Raw genomic sequence first — 24,018 nt, forward strand, 5'->3', positions numbered from 1 at the left:
AAAAAAAAAAAAAAAAAGAAAGTATCTTGGAGCCAAAGTCAAGGGAGCTAATGGACAGGGAGTGGGTGATTTAAAACAGTGCTGCAGTATCACAGGTCCTTCCAAGGAGCTACTCAAAGATTCTCCGGGGATTATAGAGAACAGCTAGGGCAGCCTCCTATCCTATGGCACCGAGCTTCTCACGGGAAGAATTTCTCAGCAGGAAAATGATGTGTGTGCATAGGCCAGGGGCTGATGGCTCAGGGTGGTGTGCCCAGCCATCTGCAGACATATCCATCAAAGTTCCTCTTCCTCTGTCTTTAAAAAGATGCCCACTGCCTCCTCTCCTCTCCTCCCCTCCTCTCCCCTCCCCTCCCATCTCTCCTCTCCTCTCTCCTCGCCTCTCTCCTCGCTTCCCCTCCTTCTCTCTCTCCCCCCTCCCCCACCACAAAGACAGGAAGTATGACTGAAATATAGCAAATATTTAAATTTTAAAAATGATTACAGTAAAAGACACAATGCCATTAACCCCGCCCTCAAAATACTCCCCTTGGGTCAAACACACTTATCACATCATTCTTGCCATTTTCTGAAGCAGTTCTGGACATCATCTTCTGTAAATGTCTTTAGGTGTCCCGTCATGGCTACCTTGATGTCCCGAATCCATTCAAAATGTTTATCTTTAATGATCATTTGGGCTCTGGGGAAGAGCCAGAGGTCGCATGGTGCCAGAGCTCGTGAATAAGGTGGAGGAGGACACACTTTAATGTTTTTATGAGCCCGCCTTTGCATCGGATGGCACTTGCCAGGAGCTTTCACTGTGTTTTTTATCATACCTCATAAAGACACTCATGAAAGTGGACTTCCAAAACTACTTCAGAAAATGGCAAGAACAATGGAATATGTGTTTAAGGGGGAGTATGTTGAGGGGAGTTAACAGCTATGTGAGCTGAACTGTAATAAATTTTTCAAAATGTAGGTATTCACCATATATTTTGATCATAAATATATGCTTTATATACTATACATATTGCTTTGAGATTGGAAAATGTGGCATGTTTAGTCTGTCAATTTAGTCATTCCCAATACACCATGTATTTCACAATGTTATTTTCACTGATCTTTTTTTCATATTTAAACAGCTCAGAAATCAGGATGAGTCTCACATTCAAAGATATGTCATAGCTTAAGTGGCAGATTTTTTTTCTTAGTGGAGCATAAAATAATGGCACATGTTAAAATCAATATAATGTTCACTTTAATGAACTCCAAAATGAACACCCTGGTAGGCCTCAGTTAATCAAACCCTTGCTTGGTCATTTCCAGAGATGGGAGACTCACCACCTCACATGGCATTCTGCCCTAACTTACATTAATTAAGCCTGTGTGAAAACTCTGGATTCTCACTGGAGATTCACTTACCTTTAACTCCTTTCTGTTGCTCATTGTCGTGCCCTGTAGAGCAACCCAGAATGAACACTGTTTGTCATCTATGAGACAAATCCTCACTTTAAGATCTTCAGCTGTTCTTTGTGTGGCCTTTTTCATTCCTCCCAAACAGCTACTCCTCAAAAACAATTCGCTACTGATTAGGAATTTATCACGTGAGGTTCCTTGCTCTGAAGGTGTCTACCTCCTGAGACCTGGAATCTATGCCTCTGCAAACAGAGCTCTGTGACATTTGGGTCGGGTATGTTCATAGCCACCTGAAAGCTCCATGTAGTTTTCACACAAGCATCACTTTGCTACTGTTGATTTTAGCTTTTGTTTGCTCTAATTTTGGCTTTTCTCCCATCTGCTATTAATCACACAAGCGGGCATAAAGAGGAACTCGAAAAATCACCTAAAATCTCCCTGCTGTCTTGTGTCAGTTGCTTTGGTTTCTATCCAGTCTCTGTCTATGTAAGACCTACTTTACACAGTTATAATAAATATGAGGAAACAATGTTGCATTCTGCTTTTTTCACTGAAAATAATATAAACATCTTTCTATATTACTAAATAATGCTATTATAAATTTAAATGGCTGTATAAATCCATTAGGTAGAGATACCATATTTTCTCAGCCATTCCCCTATTGTTGGACATTTTTACAGTTTCCAATTTTTCATCATTATAAATAATGCTGAAATCAACACTTTCATGCATATAACTTTCTTCTTCTGTTGAATTATTTCTGTAGGATAATTCCCAGGAGGGGAATTACTGGGTCAAACACTATGAGCATTTTATGACTCTTGATATATATTGTCAAATTGGATTCCCAAAGGACTAATTTACATTGCCACCAGCAAATGTATAAATGGGGCCATTTCTCTGCAAATACTCCAGAACCGTATCTTAGCCACTAAAGTTTGGGGGCTAATTTAATAGGGATAATGTGTAATTTTATTGTTTTAATTCATGTGACTTTGATAACTAGCGAGACCAAATAGCTTTTCTGTGTATTGAGTTGCTGACCCTACTTATACAGCTTGTGTGAGCTCCTGGGTATCCTTCTTATCACCATGTGTGCTCTTTATAAAGCAGAGATTAATCCTTTGCTGCTGTATTTGGTATAGTATTATTCAGCACTCACGGTTTTTAAATTTCAGGTGGTTTTGTTGTACAGAACTTCTACATTTGAATATCGCCCGATTACTCTATTTTTTCCTTTTGTTAGATGTTTTAAAGTACAAAGCTTGACATTCTTCCCTGTTATAGGGGAATATTTTATTTTGATCCAATAGTCCCAGCTATGTGACATTATTGTATTCTTTTTTGTAGCCCAAACTCAAATTTCCTGTATTCAAATCCACATTCTGCTTTTCAGCCAGGTGACTTCAAGCAGATTTACTTAACTTTTCTGTGCTTCATCTGTAAAATGGGGATAATAGCAGGGCCTACCTCATAGGATTGCTGTGAAGGTTAAATGTTAACATGTAGGACACTCAGCTGAGTACCAGGCACCTGGCTCAAAAAAGATGTCATCGTTAACCTCACAATTATTGCTCCATGCGCTTATGCTGCCTCTCTGCTCTGCATCTCTGCAGAGCCAGGATGAGCTCTGGGACTCCCTCCACAGCACACATACCCGGAGACCCAGTACTCAAACATTCACAGATTTGCCAGGATCTCAAATGAGGTGTTCATTCAGTCACATCAAGAATGTGAGCACAATGGTCATGAACATCATGTACACTTTTGTTTAAGCAATGATGAACACTAAGCTGCCCCACAAGCAAGTGCGCCTTCTGCTCTAGCAACATGGAGGCCCATCCAGAGAGGGAAAGTGGGGAGTATACACTGGGCTTGCCCCACCCTGCCCTGGACCCATCTATCGTGCTAGTGAATGTCCTGACATGCACAGTGGCCCTCCAAGACCCCATACTGGTCCCCTTGCTTCCAGTCTGGCCTCTCAAAGTCTCTAAAGCACACAGTTCACTATGTCACCTCCCCACAAAGAGCCTCCTTTGATTGTCCTTCTCTGCAAACACAGCCCAAACTCAGGCCCTGCGAGAATGGCCCAAGCTGCAGGCTACCCCAGCTGTTGCTATGAACCCTTCTGTAGTCTATGCTTTTGTCCTCTGGGATCTCTTGCAGTTGCTCAAATACTTACCTTTTATTTCTTCTGGCCTTTCTTTGATTTTATTCATTCACCAAATATTTACTGAGTCTCTAGCATGTGTCAGGGGCTGTTCTAGGAGCCTAGGGGTACAACAGAGAACAACAATAGCAATGCACAAAACACAAAGCCCCTGACTCCAGGAAGCTCACATTCACAGGAGAGATGGGCAATAAGCAAACAAAGAAACAGTCAAGACATATCAGGATGGCACATCCTGTTACAGATGTAACAGAGGTCAAAATAAGAGGAGGGAAAGAGTTGTGGGGCCACTGGGCAAGGCCGTACAGGAAAAGGAACAGAATACATGGTAGTCCTGAGGCTGACATGTGCCCGGCTTCCTTTTTTTTTTTTTCCCCAGTACTGGGAATCGAACTCATGACCTCGTACTTGCCAGGCAGGCGCTGTGCCGCTGAGCTAAATCCCCAGCCCCTGTGTCTGGCTTTCTTGTTCCTCTGTATCCCTCCACTTTGCAAGACCAACTCCTGATAATGTAACTCATTACAAAGCCCAATTCCTGTTCTCCTAGAAGATGGATAAAGATCTGCAGGGAGAAACAGGAAGTGAAGAGCTGGACAGCAGGGTCACAGAGCAAGAAGTAAAGCTATCATCACAAGTAACCTGAGCAGTCAGAGAGCTGTAGCAAGGCCAGGACTCGGGACTGCAGCCCTGGGAAATCTCCAGCATTATGCCACTTCCATGGGGCATGCCTGGAGAGCCTAGTAGGACTTATTTTAAGAGATAACATGTAGAGGAGAGAATAAGAGCTCTGGAACCAGGTGACTCTCAAACTGTGTATGACCCTCATGGGCTGGATAACCTCGTACAAGGTACCCAACTTCTCTGAGCAAGGTACCCAACTTCTCTGAGCAAGGTACCCAACCTTGAGCAAAGTACCCAACACCACTTTAATCAATAAAATGGGGGTCTTAGTTACTTTTCTTACTGCTGAGACAAAATACCCAATACCCACAAGTTAAAGGAGGAAAGGTTTATTTCACCTCAAAGTCTACAGTGGTTTCAGTCCACAGTCAGCTGGCTCCCAGGCAGGGTGGCATGACACAGGAGCATCACAGAGGAGAAATAGTCCATGGCCTGGCAGGCAGAAGGCAGCAAGCAGCAGCAGCAGACTGCCTTCTTTCTGACCCTTTACATTTCATTCAGACTACAAGCCTACTGATTCATGCCATACCTAGAATGGGGCTTCCATTTTTCCATACTTTCAATCCCAGTATCACATCCTAAATCTACATTCACACAACCTAATTTAGCCATTTTTGAAACTCTTCACCTATGACCACATGAGGCTTTGCAAGGATATCTAAATACAAGCCACAACAGGGATCAATGCCTTGCTTAGAGGTGGTGATGTGCAGGTGTCTGCCACCCCCCATGGCATTGCAGGGCATGTCAAATGTACACCACAAAATACAGGTAGCTCCTGTGTTTTTTTCATCTGAGAGGCCCTGGGCTCATGGATACTGTGGCTCATGCAAGGACACAGAACTGAGAAACATCCCCTGAAACTGAAGGGACAGACAGCGAAAAGAGATGTGATCTATCTGCTGCCCAACCTTCACATCAAGACCTCCCCCCTAACGCAGGAGCGCTGTGCCCGCCTGCTGTTAAAGTAAAATGTCAATGAGTTCAGCCTAATTATCTACTCTAGGAAAGAAAGGGCTACAAAAAAAAAAAAAAATTGTGGCAAATCACCCCCACATTATCAATGAATGGGGAGTAGTCTGAAACTGTCACTGTGACATTTCTATTAAGAAGTCTTCTCTCCATGGATGCTGAGCTCATGGGCTGGGGTAATGTTACCCCAAAAACAAGTAATAGAAAGGCATACATCCCCTGAACACCCAGGGCTGAGGTCACTGCAGGAAGCTCTGATGGGGTCACCTGACCCAAGTCCTCAGAAGGGAGACCCATGTGTACATCCGGCTAGCGACTACCCCTGCCAGACTAGTGGTTGAAGGCTAACCCTCTCCCTGCATGGTAGAGATCACACATGAGTTCTTGCTCAGTGATTTCTCAGTGCCACGGTGGGACATTATGGAAGGGGCTGGCAGTGATCTTGAGCAAGCCATGTTGTGGGTCATACGACCTCCATGCTTCGGGCACAAACACAAGAGGGAGGGTCTAGCCTGGGCACCGTGCTGCCTTCCATGAAAAAGGGTGTTTATCAGCTGAAGACCTGCGCTAATAGGTGTTAAATAGAATTCAATGCAGAAAATTGAGAAGTAATGAGACCTGGAGCTGAGAGAATAAATTAAGAGGTGATCACACAGCCCAGAGTCTTCACCTGAATGCTGAAAAGGAGGAGGCCTGACTATCAGAGAGCTTTGGGCTGCAGAGGAGGTCAGGATGCTGAGCTACCTCAAAGTGAGGCTGAGAGGTGGCCAAAAGCAATTAAGCAGTTACTCTATTTCGTCAGCTCTGGATGTGAGCTTTTCCTTACCATGATGTCTCCCAAATTAGGATGTGCCTCATATCTAATGGCATGTTCTACTTCAATCGGTTGCATTTTCTCTTTCTGGGTAGCACATCAACTAAAACTGCAACTTATGAGTGAGAGCATCTTAGAGTTGATGAAGTATGGCAGTAGGTAATGTGAGCAAATCTTCTTTGCCTAGATCTTTTCTGATGGGTAAGATGATCATTTATCCATTTGCATATTTACTGAGCAGCTACCGCAGGTCAGAGCCAGGGTCAGGCATAGCTGTGACCAGTGATCATAATGGCTCACAGTCTGCTTTGTGTCTGTCCTACTTTAGTCAGTTAGGGACACCTGATATGTGTTGCTTCATTCCTTGCTGACCATAATCCCAAGGGGTAGAGCTTATTCTGTGATTGTCTTCCTGTGACAAGGATGGTCAGAGAAGGGTAAATGACCTGCTCAAAGTCACACACTGGCTACTAACTGGCTGAGTGGGGAGTCAAGTCTTATTGCAGACTCTGAGCATGAACTCTGGTGCTGCTGGGTGTCCTGGTCATCTGGAGGAGGACAGGATGCATGTGATGAGAAGAGAGACATGGGGAACAAGGAGGACATAGTGGGCCGCTGTGCAGGGTTGGTCTTCTGGGTTCACTCAGTTGAACCAGAGACTAGAAGAGTTTGGGTTCTGGAGAGGGGACTCATTTGAAGGATAACTGGGGAGACCAGGTTGTGGCACATCCAAGGACAGAACAAAGTCCAGGCTGGAGGAGGAAGGGGTGCATAGGAGGCAAATGCACAGGGCTTTGGTGAACAGGTAAGGAGTTTTGACTCCACCCTGGATGCAGTGAGAGGCTTTAAAGTGAAAGCTTTCTAAAATCCTTCTACCATGGTACCTAATGATTCTCTGAATCTTTCCTTAGACCACGAGTGACTGTAGACTCCTAAAAGGAAGGTTCTGGAGCAAGATCACTTTACACAGTCATTCGCGTGTCCAGGACAGAGAAGAGAGGAGGACTAAAACCCAAACTATAAGCCATCTAGTAAGCCACATACTCACGGCACTGTGTCCCCTGAGTGGTCACTATGCTGGTTTGCATAAAAACCCTGAATGTATAGACACACAAGGATCCAGGTAATGAGAAACAAGCACTAGCTATCATTGCAGGGTCCCTGTGTGTGCTAAGTCCTAGACTAAGATATGATAGCAGCAGAGGAAACAAAAAGTAAGTGACGATTATGCCCTTAAAGAGCTATAAGTTTGACCAAAGGTTTCAACACAGAATGGATGTTTTTTTCACTCCCACAAACTGTGTCATGCCCTGTTACAGTAGTTGACTGTGTGCTTACTATACACCACATGTGCTGTTAGGTGTTTTCTGTGGCTTCGCATGTATACCTGATGTGGGAAAAGAAAAGAGGGTTATCGCCTTCTCCATAGGAGGGTTGTGAGAAGTGCACGCCTTGCCCACGGTCACACAAGGACACGGCAGAGCTCCAACTTGATCTCCAGAGACCTGACCAGGCATGCAGCAGTTGTCCTCACCTGGTAGAGAACTGATTTTTACTGAATAATGACTGTGCCAGGCACTGTCCATTCCTCAACTGCTTAAAAACTACAACCACGCAGGGGTCTGTTACTGTTCCTGCTTTGCAAGACTCATTCAGGGAGTCGAGAGTCTCGCCCAAGATCTTGCAGATAGCACCAACACAGCCAGGGTTTGAACCTCCACCTTTCAGACCCCTATGGAAGTGTTCTAACTCCTCTCCCACATTCTTAGGGCCAGTGCTTCTTGAGATACTTCTGATTCATTCTTGTATCTTCAATGCCTGCCTTGGGACTGGCTACAGTAAGTGTTCAGTAGAGATCTGTTGAATGAATGTATGTATGAATGACTGGGGACAGAAAAGAAAAGAGCGCACCTTTCCTGAAGGCAATCCTGCCACCCAGACTAGCCCCTCCCCTTCATCATGGTTTCCTCAGACACCTGACATGGAGAGGGAGTTTGGCATATTATCATCTCAGAGCTATGCTAATTCTCCTCTCCCAAGGGGGGAAATATCACTATGCATGATGAACTATTTGTGGGATTATTGAGGACATGATATGAAAATCATCCTGATTCCCCACTTATTGAGAAGTGCTGCCCAATTTGTCTCAAATGTCACATCCCTATGTATTAATTGGCTACTCCACAGTACTGATTAAAACGAATGTTCTCCAACTCCCAAGGCAGAGCCATCGGAAATGAAGCAGGTTTGTTCAGGAAGCACACACCGTGCCTCCTCACCTCCCACCCTGGAGGAGGCCTCAGCAGTCCTGCTGTTCTGGCCGGAGTGGCCTGATGGTGCGAATCGCATATTCAGCACACATATACATACATTATCAAATAGCTTCCATTAGCCAAATTTGGAGACATCTGTATAATGTTTCAGAATTGGAGGACTCTTTCAGAGTAAGGAAATTATCTGAAAGGCTGAGGCCAAAAGAGGAGAATCAGCCAGTTGAATTAGAGGAAGGAATAAATCCAGAGGGGCCCATGGCTCCAAGAGTTCCACTTCCATCTCTATTTTCTGGTACACACAGAGGCATAATCACCTTCAACCATACCCTACCTCAAAAGCCACAAAAGTACACTTTGTCCCCAAGCTCACTCCTAATGCACTTCTCCCAACACAGCAAAACCATAAGCTCTTCCTCCATTTGTCCATCCCTCATAGTGTGTCCATCAGACCCAGTTCCAAAGTCCCAGTGCAGATAACACTGGCCAACTGCTACTGGAAGAAACAGCATACCAAGATGTCTTTCCAGAAGTGACACTCTGCTGAGCCCTTCTTCCTCTCTGTTCCATCTTGGAGATGGAGAGAGACAGACGGCATAAATCCTGATTGTGAAAACAAGGCCCGAATGAGAAGTCAAGGACCTCACACAGCAAGCACATAATACATATAGGCTCCATGAATGATGCGTGTGTGATGTTAGCTTGCCTGGGCTCAGTTCTTTGGGTGGACTGAGAGCTTAAAGGGGACATCTGTGAACCCCATGAATTAATGACACGTTGTGTTTGTGTGACTGTGTAGGTGTGTATTTCACAGCTCTCAGTGTATGGCCCCAAAAGTCAAAGGCCTACTGGACTTGTCGCAAGACCCTTAGCTTGAAAGCCAACATCTCCAATATTAGGTGTACAGGCTATGATGGTACTAGTTTCCTGGCTCTGACCTCCTGAGCTCTATGTGGCAGGCCTGAAACTTCTTCCCTACCCAGTAGACACATTCCTGGGTGGGGCTGGAGGTCCTAAATATGGACAGACTCTGCTCCTTCCCCAGAGCATCCATGGTCTTCCTTGAGACTAGACACCCCTGGGCAGCTGGAGAGAGGACTGTATGCATGTGGATGCCTGAGCCAGGGCACTGGGGTAGGGCTCTGCGACCTATGGAGCTGACATATTTCCTCCATCTCCTAAAGAATCCCAGTCAAGCAAGGTTCAGATGAGAGTGACTTAATTAATTAGCTGACATTTATCAAGCACTGACAATTTGCCAGGCTGAGTACACCATGTGATGTGTGCGCCCTCTTCCTTAATTCTCACAGCGGCTCTATAAAGAAAATACAGGTTGAGTATCCCTTATCTGAAATGCCTCAGACCAAAGTGCTTCAGAGTTTGGATTTTTCCAGATGTGGGAATATTCGAATATATATGATGAGATATCTTGCAGAAGAGAACCCAAATCTAAACACAAAGTCACTTATATTTAATATATAGCTTATCCACATAGCCAGAAGGTACTTTTATACAATATTTTTAGTGCATCTGAGTGTTGACTATGACCGGTTTCCTGAAGTCAGGTATGGTATGAGGTTGGCACTTAAAAAGTTTTGGATTTGGGGACATTCCAATTTAGGGATTAGGGATGTTCTTACCTGTACTATTCTCAATTAATTTTATAGGCATGGGGGCTGGAGCTCAAAGAAATGAAGTGATTTTCCCAAGATCACACAGCAAGCACAGAGCAAGGTAAGATTTGAATCCAGAAGCTGAGAGCTTAATCTTTGTGCTGTGCCTCCTCTCACTCGTATGGTCCCTTATCCTTCTAGATTCTATACAGAGATAATAAGTGGAACAGAATCTATCAGACTCTTAAGAAAGCCTCCTGAATTTTGATAGAAACCTACTAGGATCACAGTGACTTAGCTAAGCCAAGAAATATCACTTTTGAGATCCAGACTATTAAACAGCTCTAACTGACTGAGAGCCACCACCCAGAGACGGGCTGTCCTTCACTGACGTGCAGAGCAACTGCACAAAATTTGTGCAGCTAACATGCAAACATGTAACCAGAATGAGGCGTTGCAAACCTGTAGAGATTTTCATCTAATTGACATTTCTGATGTGCTCATAACTCTTGTTTACATGGCGCTCAGCCTGGAATAGACACAAACAATCCCACACAACCTCTGAGAGTTGTGTGTCGGGAAGGTGAAGAGGCTGGGGCCTGGGATGGGAATAACGATGCCCAAATGGCAGCAAGACAAAAGCGTGAAGGAGAACTGGCTTGCCAGCTTCCCTACACTCAGAGAGACGCTGGCATGTAGAGGGGTCACTGAGACACAGAAGGGGACTTGCACGTACCAAAGCACAGCCAGCTGAACTCCCAAGGGTTAAAATGTGAGAAGGAAAAGTAAAACAAAGAGTAACACGAATGTTTAAATGAGTATTTATTTGATCTTGGCATGGTAAAAGGCATCTCCAAGCATGGCACCAAACGTAGATGTCATAAAAGAAAAAAAAAATTAAAATTTAAAATTAGTGGCACAAAAATTAAAACTGCTGCACATCAAACGGAAACCCATCACGTTAATATTCTTAATATGCAGAGCTACTCACAAAGACGATAAGAAAAATACTAACACCCCAGTGGGCAAGTAGGCAGAAACTGGGACAGGCAGTTTACAAAATGATCTACAAATGGCCCATAAGTGATGACAGGTGTTCCACCTTACCTATAATCAAAGAAATGTAAATTGTAGCCTCAAATGAAATCTCATTTTTCACCCATTTTAATCAATGAAAGCAATTTAAAACTCACTAACATGCCACACAGGCATAGGGGAGGGGATGTGTCTGGGCCCACTACTCAAGCACTATTGCTAGAAATCTGCATTAGTGTAATCTTTCCAGAGATACTTCGGAATCATGGACCAAAATGTAAACTCCACAAACTCTGACCCAGAAATTATACTTTCAAAAGGAGGGACCCTGAACCCGCACCGGGCTTCCTGAGCCCTCTGTGCCTCTGATTTCATGCGGGTCTACCTGTCCATAAAATGGAGACACCAGCTTCTCCCTTACTCAAGGAGTTTTGCGAGGATCAAAGTACAAGACAAGGATAGTCTTTTGTGCCCAAAAAGCCACGTTAAAACTCCTGGCCATCAAGTGTCCTTAAGCTGCACACAAAACTCCCCTGAGACCCAAGGGTACATCTGTAAGATGGAGATAGCACCCTGCGTTCACGGAGTTGCTGCAGGGATTAGATGAGATAATGTATGTAAAGTGCCTGGCATACAGTCAGTGCTTAATACAGGCTGATCCCTTCCTCCAGTCCAGCAGCCCACGCTCATGCCCCCAGGGATTACAAATCAAGCATCTGCTGTCAGTTCCGGGTTTGACTACTGGCCTTTTGATCTTTCCCTTGAAGTGGCAGCAGCCGTGAGCTGACACCCTTCACCTGCCTTCACCTTCTTCCCAAATCCTCAGCAGCAGCTCCGTTCCTTATCTGAGCTTTTCACACTCTGGGTGAGGGTGGAGGAGGATCAAACTCACTTTGATAGCAGACATTCAGAGATGCCAGCTAAGGGAGCAACCAAGAGCAGCGCCCTAATGCCACTTTGCAATGGAACTGGCAACATGGTGGGCAGAGAATGAAAGGAAGCTGCTCTGATTGGGAGCAGCCCAGTCTGGGCAGGGGTTTTGGCGTGGGGTTGGGTGGCTTCACCACTAGGGCCTGCCTATCTGTCTGCCTGCTTGCCTGCCTGCCTGCCATCCAGAACTAATGTCTAAGTAGATCTGCCATGGAGGGAGCAGCTGACCTCCTTCCCTGAGAGCCCAATCTTCATAGGGTCCTTTAGATTATAAGACCTTCTCCCTCCCCCAACCTCACTGGAGCCTAGAAAGGTTAAAATTCTATTGTGGTCACCCAGGCAGTCCGATACAGGTGCGACAAACGGGTATTTATCAGCACATCCATCAAATATGGGATTCTCTGCTCTGTTGAAAATCCCCCAGATGGAACTGATAGGGACACACATCATAGGATCTGTTCCCAGCAGGTGCTGCCCTGCCTCCTTCCTTCCTACCACACCCTTTGTTTCACCACTTCAAGTCTGCCAAACCAAGGTAGTGACTCACTGTTTTCTGAATGTACAAATTGTCCCATGGTTCACCCCCAAGTCAACCCAGCAGGATTTGGTGATTGCTACAGCCCTGGCTTATGGGTGCCAGATTCCCTCGTCTGCATAGACATCCATGACCCACATCACCATGCGGCACAAGACAATCAGCCAAATATCCCACGAAGCTTGCAAAAACCTTGCATATGAGCCAGCACAGAGACTCACACAGTCACTGATGCCTGTTTGTGCCAGGCTTTGGCCGGCCTCACTTACAAGCTTCTCAGAGACCTGACCCCTGTGTGGCTGAGGTGGTCCTGTCCTGTGGGTCTCACTGCAGAGTGCTCGGTGTTCTCAAGTCTGGGATGCCTGAGGCAGGTGAGAGGAGGGACTGACCCTCTGGCCTGTATTATTTATCCTGAATGCTTCACAACCTGTTTTGCATCCTAGGGCCCTTTGTGGATCTGATGGAAGCTCTCGGTGAGTTTTGCCCGGCATAGTTTTCTACAGCAATGAAAATGTTCTCTATCTATGCTGGCCAACGTGGTAGCCTCAAGCCAGATGTGGCTACTAAACACCTGATATAAACCTAGTGCATCTGAGACGTGTGATTTTAAATTTTATTTCTCCTTAATTAATTTAAATATAAACAGTCACATGGAGCCAATAGCTATTGTATTGGACAGGACAGCTCTAGGCTAAGGGCCAGCAAATCTTTTCTGCAAAAGGCTAGAGGACAAATATTCTGTACATTTTGCAGGCCATACAGCCACTATTGCAGTAGCCTACCTCTAGCTTGAGTGCATGCAACCTCCCTAGGCACCATGTAAGCAAATGGGTGGAACTACGTTCCAATAAAACTTTATTGACAGAAATGAACTGCTGGCTGATTGTGACTAGGGGCCTGAGTTTGCTACCTCTTGCTGTATTCTCTCCTGTGAACACACATATCCTCAGAATTGTGTCTCTTATTTCAGGGAGTTCACAGCCTCCCTGATGCCCAACTATAAACATTGATTGTGAATTACAGGCTAGGAGCCTTTGTTTTCCAAGGGCCATGAATGTGTCCATAGATCTGCTCTGCTTGATGGAGAGATGCTGGCATTGTGGCATTGTCCACATAACAGGGTAGTGTGCCCAGGGATCAGTGGCCTGCCTTTTTTCACAAAATTTCATGAAAGCCTAGGCATTGGGCAAAGATCTATAAGGGTTGCTTAATGAGGATCCTAGGAGGACCTAGGTACCTCTGTCAGTCACTCCCAGAGTCTGTGAACAGGTGTAGCATCACTGACCTTACCCCCACCCCTACTCCCACTCCCAAGCACAGTTAGTTTTCTTGAGGCCAAATGCCACAGAAGGAGCCGGGGCCAGAGACATTCAAGAAATTTCTGAGAAGGCCTTGCTAAGTAAGGTTCTGGTAGCTCAACGTTGGAGAGAATGTTTGGGTTCAGAGCCAGGAGAACGTAGAGCCAGGATGACCGAAAACATGGACTTGATATTGTGAGGCACTGATGAAAAGGACCCAGGATATCTCAGGAGTCCTCACTTTCAATAAAGACAGGTAGGTCTTTGTCAGGAGTCCTCAGATGTGGTGAAATGGAGTTGTCAGAAACCCCCAGTTAAAGGCATATGGAACTTCCTTAGGAGCCTTCTCAAGAATCTTGAGTTAAAAATAACTTAAGTCTTTCAGGAGTCCTTTATTTCCCAGGTTAGAGCATCAAACTGCCTCTCCCATACCCCTTCCTCCAGGTGTGGATTTTGCTAAGGAGGTAATACTTGCATTGTCTGCATGGTACACTTCTGACTGAGACAAAGGTAATATCTATTTCTATACTGCTATATCTTCATTCAAGAAATCACCTCTTATTTTCTAAGTTCTTTTTTTTTTTAAAAGGGGGTCTCACTATGTTACCCATGTCACAAACTTGTGACCGTTCTGCTTCAGCCTCCCTACTGGCAACAGCTGGAATTACAGGAGTATGCCACCCCACCCAGCCTATCCTTTAAATTCTCAAACAAAGGCGAAGGAAAGAAAGCTTTCAAATAATTGGCATGCTTTATTAGGGTGTTATGTCATTACTGTTATTAATTATCATTAACAGTCTTAAAATATGCCTATTAATGATCTCAACACAAAATAGCAGTGCTGGTCTTAGCCAAGAGCAGCATAATTACCTATTAATGAGATGTAAATTTCCTAGGGAAATGACAGAGATCTAGAAGTACCACCTCTGAACTAACATAATAAAGTTAATAGTAATAATAGTGTATAATCTGAAGATATTAGTGTTAATTTGAATTCTAACACGATAGTTAAACAGACTGAGAGAAGTGGAAATTATTTGCATAGCTCAAACTAAAAAACTCTAATCCATGCTATTAAGGAAAAATTGATTGTTCTATTTCTGAATGATGTAAAACTGACTTTTTGCAGTCACTATATTGAGCTTACAGCTACTTATTTTATTTCTTTTACTTAGGGTTTCTATCTCTTTTTTATCTCAGAACAACCTAGGGAAACTCATACCATGAAGCTCACTGTAACACAGAGTTTTAAAAGTTAAAAAAAAAAAACACAACAAAACCCAGTGAAAGAGGGTGGAGAAGCAGATGGTCTCAGGCTTTCGGGATAAACTATTGTATCTAAGCTGTGGTTTCAACCTCAGTTTCAGTAGAGACCATTGCAGTAACTGAGGTACCAGTAAATAATCAGCCTTCTTAGGACAGACACAAGCCCAGAGCCCAGAGAACCCTGTCCTGAGCTGAGAGCACCATGGCCCTGCGTGTGGCTCTGACAACACCACATCTCAGGCTCCTGTGGCTGAGTCAGAAGGCGCCTACCTTCGTAGCTGGCGTGAAAGCCCTGGGCGCTGACTGCATAGTCGCTGATGAGGCGCAGGGACAAGGTGGTGGCTGCGCTAACGATGGTGGCTGGCAGTTGAAAGCCAGTAAGTCTGAAAGACAAACAGGTGCAATTAGAGAGAATGACTCCCTTGGGAAACCATATATCTATTATGCATTTACTGAGCACTTACTGGATGTGCAGTGCTGACCCAGGCACAAGGTGTGTTAAGGTTGAGATTCTGAATGTCCCCCCAAAACCCATGTGTAAAAGGCTCAGTCTTTGGAGTAGAGCTATTGAGATGTGGTCGAACCTTTAGGGGAAGAAGTTAGATCATTGGGGTATGCCACTGAAGGAGATGCTAGGACCCTGACCTCTCACTCTGCAGTACTGGGCATTAAATCCAGGGCCTCACATATGTTAGCCAGCTGCTCTATCACCAAGCTACAACCCTAGCTCTCTCTTTTTAGTTCTTAGCTGCCATAAGGTAAGGGGCGAGCTCCACTGTGTGCCCTCCTCCATTATATGCTACCTTGCCAAAAGCAACTAGAACACCCAACTCTTGACTGAATCCTCTAACACCATGAGCCAAAATAAACATTTCCTTTTGTTAAACTGATTATCTAGGGCTGGGGATTTAGCTCAGCGGCAAAGCGCCTGCCTGGCAAGCGCAAGGTCGTGAGTTCGGTTCCTGGTACTGAAGAAAAACCAAAAAAAAAAAAAAAAACTGATTATCTCTGGCAAGTAGTAATAGTAGTAGGAAACTGACTGACATGTGGAGGGACATAAAAGAAGCCCAAAGAGAACACAAAATGCAGTGATTTTTAATAGAAGTGATGGAAATCCGCAGTCTTGTGACACAGAAACATAAAGTGTGACTCCCTCAGATCCATGGTCTAACCCCCAACCTGGAGGCCTGATTGCTATATTTGTCTCTTTTCTCTTCTAGTTTCTCCTGTCCTCTCCTTTCTAGCTAAGTAAGGTCTTTTGAAGTTCCAAATAAAATACTTCATGAATTTATAATTGATAACTGCAAGTACATGATATTTTTTTTCACATACTGAGGATAATATATACAAATCTAAATAATAGAATATAGATGCTTCTTATCATAGTTTATTCTTTAAAAGGAATATGTACTGTTTTATAGAAGCGAGCACTTATTAGCTTAAAAAGAAGAAAGCAAAAAATAAAAAAACCCAACACAATCTAGAAATAATCACTCTTGACAGCTGATATACAAAGAGATGGGAAGATCAGTAGATGGGATCATCTTCAATGAAATAATTTCATACAAGTGGAATCATGCTGTGCGTGCTTTAAAATTAAAATGTTTACATTTTCTTTGGGTAATTTACATGAAAAAAAGAAATGAGCAAAATGAAAGAAACGGTTGAACCTAAAATATGTTTTTATCACGAGATAGTCATTTTAAAATATTTTATTATGGTTAACAACATGACACTGGACACTTTGGGACACACTTAGGACAGAACTTGTCTACCACAGGGAGGGGGTACCCATGCATGATGATCCCCACTAAAAGACATCAGTGTACTCATATAAGTGGTGGGAAAGTGGGACAGTCTCCTTCAACTTTTGTCCTTTATCTTGTCTCTAGGGCTTGCCCTGCTCCCTTATCACCATCAGGCACTAGGAAGGAATTCAAGGTTTCCCTTCATCCCCATCATTTCTAGATAGCTGGGAATATACTCATAGATCTTGGTCTATCCCTTCCAATGTTATACGACATATTGATGCCCAGGGTAACCAATGAAGGACATGAGTATTGGGCTCAGACAAGTTAAAGCAGATATTTATTAATTCCCATTGTAAAAACTAAGTACTAGATCAAGCTTTTACCCTACCTGCCACTCTAATCTTGTAGGATGCATGCTCACTCAAAATAAACTCAAGGAACAGGGACAAAAATGTAATCATGAAGTGGCTGACCAAATAAGTTTCAAGGTCATCTTCCCCTCAAGTATTAAGATGTCCCACAAAAAATCCCTACCTCACTCCAAGTTCATATCCTCTCTCACTTTCTCACATGAGTTAAAAATTTATAAGTAGAATAATGAAAGCATAAGGAAACACACATTTAATAAATCATGCTTGGGAAAGCTTTTATAAACATGACATATTTAAAGGACTTCTTTTGCTTCTACCTGTCCATCTTCTGTTCTGATACCCTACCTACTCACCAGGCATAGAGCTGGGCAAATGATCAATCACGGCACACTATCCTTCATTTTTATGGACAGGTTCAAGGTGTGGAGAGAAAGAAAAAGGCACACAATCCATGCAGGGTCATCTTGAGTCTTTCCATGGGAAATGATAGATTCTGCGAGTACTTTAGTTTTGGGTCTTAAATCATTAAAATGTAAGCTTGGGACTGCAGTAGTCTTTTTATATCACACAGAGCTTTAGCGAAAATGATATCACCACATAGATATACACAAAAGCTGAGCAGGAGATGGAGGCTTGATGATGGATTTTTGAGATCTTTGATCCAGCCATGCAGAGAAAGCTATCTTTTCAGTGCCCAGTTCCGTAAGTCAACATTACTTCTTTTCTTTGTTTCTTTTGTTTTGTTTCTCAAGCTACTTTGATTTAGGTTCTTATCTCTTGGAACTGATCGAGTGCCCAACATGATAACCCAGAGGCCTTAAAGAGATCTTGAGTATGGATTTAATGACATGAGAATTAAAAGCAAGTACATGTGACAAAAGAAACTGTAAAAAGATAAAAAGACAAATGCAAACTAGAAGATTATATATAATGTACAGGACAGAGAGAACATTACTATTCATAACTAGAAAGAGCACTTACAAATCAATAAATAAAAGATAAGGAGGAGGAGGGCAAAAACCCAGAAGGAGCATCCATCTAATTAAGATTAAAATATGAAAACCAAATCCATAAGACTCATTTTTCACTCATCACACTGGCAAATATCCAGTATTGGCAAGGGTTAAGGTAAACAGATCCTGCAGCTATCAAAAGAATAAAGAACTACTACAAATTCAATGAAAATGACCATTTCCCTGAAAAGCACACATTTCCATAACTATTAAGGAAACTGAATTAGCAACTTTAAAATCCCCTAAAAAGAAATATCCACAGCAAGATGTTTTAACTGGAGAGTTGTACTAAACCTATGAAGAAAAATTAACACCGAGTCGCCTCAACATAATCAAGAGAGCCAAGGAGGAAGGAACCCTTCCAAACTCATATTATAAGGTCAGTATTACCCTGATGCCAAAGTCAAATACAGTACAAATAAAGGAAATAAGAAGCCAATATCCTTCATGCATAGAAATACAAAAATCCTGAACAAAATACTATCATAGAGAATTCAACAATATATAAAAATAATTGTACATCATTACCAGTGGGGTTTATCCTAAGGATTCAAAGCTGGCTCAGTATTTGAAAATCAGTCAAGGTAATCTACTATATCAACAAGCTAGAAGTGGAAAAGTCTCACGCCCATACCAATTGATACAGCAAAAGTATTTGACAGAATTCAATACCCATACCTGACCACATAAATAAAATCTTTCAGGAAACTAAAAATAAAGGGAACTTTTCTCAGTTTGGTAAAATATCTTCAAAATACCCACAGTTAACATCACAATAGTGAAAGACTGAATGTTTTTCTCTAAGATTAAAAACAAAGAATACAACAACCCAATTAGAGAATCAGCAGAAGACATGAAGAGACAGTTTATCCAAGAGGATATATGGGTGGCAAATAAATACACAAAAAAGGTGTTCAACATCATTAGCCACTAAGAAAATGCAAAACTAAGACCAGGATGATATACTAGTACAATCCAGTTGAACAGCTAAAGTAAAACAACGACAATACCAAATGCTGGTGATGATTTGGAAAAACTGGATTATACAAGTCAAAGATTTCAGCCCTGTACATTTATCCTAGAGAAATGAAAACTTCCATCCACACAAAAACCTGAGGATGATTATTTAGAGCAGGTTTATTCATAATTGCCAAAATATGGAAACAACCAAACTACCCTACAATAGGTGAACAATTAAGTAGAGTACAATACTACACTTTGGAATAATACTCTGCAATAAAAAGGAGTGGATGATTGTTATATGTGAGAAGTTATGTGTACCTCAAGGGCATTACACTGAGTGAAATGAAAGCTAATTTCAAAAGATCACATACTGTATGATTCCATTTATATAGCGTTCTTGAAATGACAGAATTAATGAGGTAGAAAACAGATTAATGGCTGCCAGCAGTTAGAGGCAGTAAAAGGAGGAAAAATATATATGGCGATAAAAGGGATCTTTGTGATGATGGAACAGCTCTGTATCTTGGCTGCAGTGAGAGTTACACAGACAAAATGACACAGACATACACACACATACACACACACACACACACACACACACACACACACACAGCACCACTGTCAATTTCTCAGTTTTCTTATAGCTATGTAAGATGTAACTCTGGGGATGACTTTCTTCCCACTGACTGGAGTTAGTTTTATTCCCCATGTCAATTCCACTATATTTTTGCACTACCTTTAAAGTTTCCTAGATCGCAGTTTCTCGGTATTATACTGACACAAGCTGTGAAACGCTAGTATACACTGTCAACAAATAATTAGTTTTGTCACTGGCAATGCATGGAACTGCAGCTTGCTAGGCATTTTCTCTAATCAGGTATTCACCACTGCCCGGGGTTGGTAGATAATACTAGCATGGAGGAGTCTCTTGGATCTCCCCACGTGGATACTTGAAGCATCAGTCCCCTTCTTCCTCTACCTAACTCATTCTTTCTGAGATTGGTTTTAGAGAAGCTGCTCAGCCTGCAGGCAGGATGAGCTGGTATGTTGTGTGTTGGAATGAGTAAACAAAACTTTGAGGCTTTCCCATTTTTCATTTGACAAGTCTACGTGACATACTGAAGGGAGTGATACGTGCTTCACTAGTAGAATCCAGTCTTAGTAGAGAAATGGGGTAAAATGATGGCAAGGAGATCAAGAGGCCCCCACTGCTACAGGTGATTGTATTTAGTGACTAAAATATGCAGAGTATTCTCTACATTCTGCAAACAGTTGTCATGGACGTACAAGGACAATAATAGTTATCTTCTACTTTATTGGGCTTATTGCTTTCCCCACTTCCTCAAGCACCTCAAGCACCTTTTACCCTCCTGCCTTGTTCTGAATCCATCCATGGCTTCCTTCTGTTCTTTAGGTCATGGGCAGAATGCCTAACAAGGTCTGCAAAAGCCTCAATGGCTCAGCCCTGCCAGCTTCTCTCTCTGTCTCTCTGTCTCTCTCTCTCTGTCTCTGTCTCTCTCTCCCTGTCTCTCTCTGTCTCTCTCTCTCTCTGCCTCTCTCTCTTTCTCCCTCTCTCTCTCTTTCTCCCTCTCTCTCCCTTTCTCTCTCTCTCTGTCTCTCTCTCTGTCTCTGTCTCTCTCTCTCTCTCTCTCTGTCTCTCTCTGTCTCTCTCTCTGTCTCTCTCTCTGTCTCTCTGTCTCTCTCTCTCTCTCTCTCTCTCTCTCTCTCCTGGCTCCAGACCATCCACTCTTCTTCCATCACAGGCATCTCAATCATGAGAAAGTGGGCAGTTCAGAGTATGGGAAATAAGGGGGTGTGTTTCCTGTTGAGAATTTGAAAATAGTAATAAAACTGACTCTAACAGTCTACTTCTTATTTCCAGCTGTCCATACTCCAAATAACAGTGAGATAAACTACTGTTCCCTGCCTCTCTCCCTGCCCTCTCCTGGGTACATCACTGACTTTAATTTCTTCAGTTTCCCATGCCCCATCCCTCAGGGACTTTCCCTACACTATTTCTTTTCCTTTTTGTTTCTTTTTCCTTTTTTTTTTTTTTTTTTTAGCATTTTCTTGCTTTCCTGCCACAGTTCTAAGGAGTTGTTTAATGAACACTTTGTTATCAATCAAGTCTCATCATAAAAATCTCAACATTGTTTCTGGAAGGATTTGTTCCTGTCCTTCCAGACTGTTCTATTCTGCACTCCTAGGTCCCTGTAGAATTTACTGGTATTCTTCTCCATGAATCAACACATTTCCAAGCTATCCTTGCAGGTACCTAGTGAAATGACACGTCCCTCCCCTGCTTTGGTCAGGCCTCGCCATGTCTTGGGCTTTGGCCCAGGAGAAATAGATAGCTGGGAATTGTGCTATTTCTAGGAAGGACCCATGAGTTGCCTTTGCACCTTTTGCTGGCTTCATCTCCCTGTCCCCTGCTGCAATGGTCCTGAGCCTCATCAGTAAGGAGCCCTGAGTGGTTCCACTAAGCAAAGCACCCCTGGAAGCCCTTTGTGAACATGCAGATAAGCAAGAAACAAAGTTCTGGTGAGTTAAGCCATTGCAAGTTGAGGGTTGTTTGTTACCACAGTATAGATCAGGAGACACTGAAAAGAGTTTTTTCCTCACAGTTCCCAAGAGGAGGGTGTACATCATACCATGTAGGGTCACACAGAGAAACTCCAGGATCTCCCCAAAGATCAAAGAAGTCAGAGGGAAATGTGGCCAGGAACTGAACTGAATTTTTCTAGGAAGAGACTGCTCCAGGCAGTAAAGCAACTGAGCAGGGTTAGGACCAGTTCCAGGTGTATGAGGCCCTCTGTGGTCTGAAATCCAGTCCAGGGCTGCTGCAGGGATCCACAGCTGAGAGCTCAATAAAGAAAGTAGCTGGGGTGAGCACAGTGGCACATGCCTGTAATCCCAGCGCTCTGGGAGGCTGAAGACAGCAAGTTCAAGGCCATTCTGAGCAACTTGGTAAAACCTTGTCTCAAAATAAAAATTAAAATAAGAATGAAGTATAACTTAGTGTGACTCTCCAGTACTAAAGAATAAAATAAAACAAAATAAAGGGAGGTAGTAGATTTATATTTGAGACAGGCTTCTGGGCCAACTGTTTCCTATCTGATTCAGCAAGGTCCCAAGATATCAAAGCCTCAGGAAATCAAAAATATGGTGAGTATACACAGTGTATCCTTATTGATGGCCCTTTTCCTTTCTTTCCTAGCATTTATCATGGTTCCTAGTTCAAGGTTCAATGGGGTAAATAGTGTTATTATTTTGGAAGTAGATTCATTCAAGTCTCCCTGGCAAGGCTGAGTAGTTTCATTCAGGCTCTCCATGAGGCCGGGCTGTGTTTGCTCTGTTTATCTTGCAGGTGTAGTTAGAATGAATGAATGAATGAATGAATGAATGAATGACAGGTTCTCTGGCATATCCAAGAGTAGCCCAAAAAGGACCACTGGTTACCCTGGTGCTGGCAGTAAGGACACAGGCAGGAGAGACATCCAGACTTGGGCTGAGAATCTTGACTTACTGGCAATTCTCTGGCACACCCATAGAGTGGGGTCAGATAGAAAGAAAAGGCAGACTGGGTTGGACCTTGCATTCTCCCAACTACACAAGCATGAAGAGGGTTTCAAAGGGGGCTGTCAGTAAGGGGGAAGAGGAAAGTGCATGGAGGATAGCAGGGCACAGGGAGCCCTAGAGCCAAAGTGAGACTGCCCAGTGCTGAAACCAGACTTGGGGACAGTTAGAGCAATGAGACCAGCTCTGTGTGTGAAGATTGCTAAGGTGCAGAACTACACAAGGTTATTCTCCAACAAGTATTCCAAGGGATTTATTGATTAAACAGAGAACTGGGAATTGCTGGGTTAAACACGGTTAAGCCAGGACTTTTCAGAAAACAAACAAACAAAAAATGAAAAGCTTGTGAAGGCTTTTAATGAGCTAAGTCAGTGTCAACCTCCAAGGCAAAAATAGATTATATATAACAGCTCCTAAACCCATTTGATCAGACTCTTTTGTTCTTAGTGTATCATGTACACCGGGAGTGATATGCCCTGAGAAGCCAGGTCAGAAGGCCCAACCTGTTCCCGCAGTGGCCATGAGATTGCTGATGCTTTGGATCTTAGAAGTCCCAAAACCCAGACTGACCAAAAGGCTGACGATTCTTTTTTGTTTGTTTGTTTTGTTTTTTTTTGTTTTTTTCCGGTACCGGGAACCGAACTCACGACCTTGCGCTTGCCAGTCAGGCGCTTTTGCCGCTGAGCTAAATCCCCAGCCCCAAGGCTGACGATTCTTGAGCTGCCAAAGATCAGGAGAGCCCAGTAGTAAAGTCCCATTTCAGACGGTGATCTCTACTTTGCAATCTTAAAGAGCCAAACTAATATAGAATTATCCAGGAATAAACAGTAATATAGCAAATTGGGCCTTTATTGAATGGTTCTTATTTAAAGCTCTTAGCACATCAAACAGTGATATATAAAAAGACATGTCAATTGACCTTGGGAATAAAAAAGCAAATATAAGCAACATTTGTCACACTGACAGGCTTGGCAAATAGCGTTTTGATTTGCCGGCAGCCCTACTCCAGACAGCAGCCCCTAGTTAGATACATAAACCATTAAGCTAAAAACAGAACTATCATTATGGGTATCATCTAGTAATTTGCAGGTAATTGATGGACATTAGTCATAATCACACACAATACACACACATACACCCCTGGAGACACATGTTCTCTCTAGCAATTCCCATTTGCATTTTATCAAGAGCTCCCCAAACTGGGAAACTTTGAAAAATTGGGCTTTCAGTACATATGTCCCACACCCTTGTATTTTTAGTTCATCCTGTGGGCTGAGGTTCGGTGGCACCCTCTCAGGTAAACGCCAGGCCCCGAGAAGGCTGGTCATGGAGCTCAGGCTATTGCTACACTAGTCACGAGAGCAC

The 24,018-nt window shown here is 43.2% G+C and overlaps 1 protein-coding gene across 5 annotated transcripts in view; it reads right to left on the bottom strand.

Moving 5' to 3' along the window:
- The window catches only part of Csmd2 (CUB and Sushi multiple domains 2), a 579,269-nt gene that overhangs the window by 453,359 nt on the left and 101,892 nt on the right, over positions 1–24,018 (bottom strand). For all 5 annotated transcript variants that reach the window (XM_013519720.1, XM_005395117.2, XM_013519719.1 and 2 more), the window contains exon 3: positions 15,250–15,362. In XM_013519720.1, the coding sequence (XP_013375174.1) occupies positions 15,250–15,362 (113 nt within the window). The remainder of the gene's footprint in view (positions 1–15,249; positions 15,363–24,018) is intronic.

The sequence above is a fragment of the Chinchilla lanigera genome, unplaced genomic scaffold (genome assembly GCF_000276665.1).
Source record: "Chinchilla lanigera isolate Chin_1 unplaced genomic scaffold, ChiLan1.0 scaffold00051, whole genome shotgun sequence".
NCBI lineage: Eukaryota > Metazoa > Chordata > Mammalia > Rodentia > Chinchillidae > Chinchilla > Chinchilla lanigera.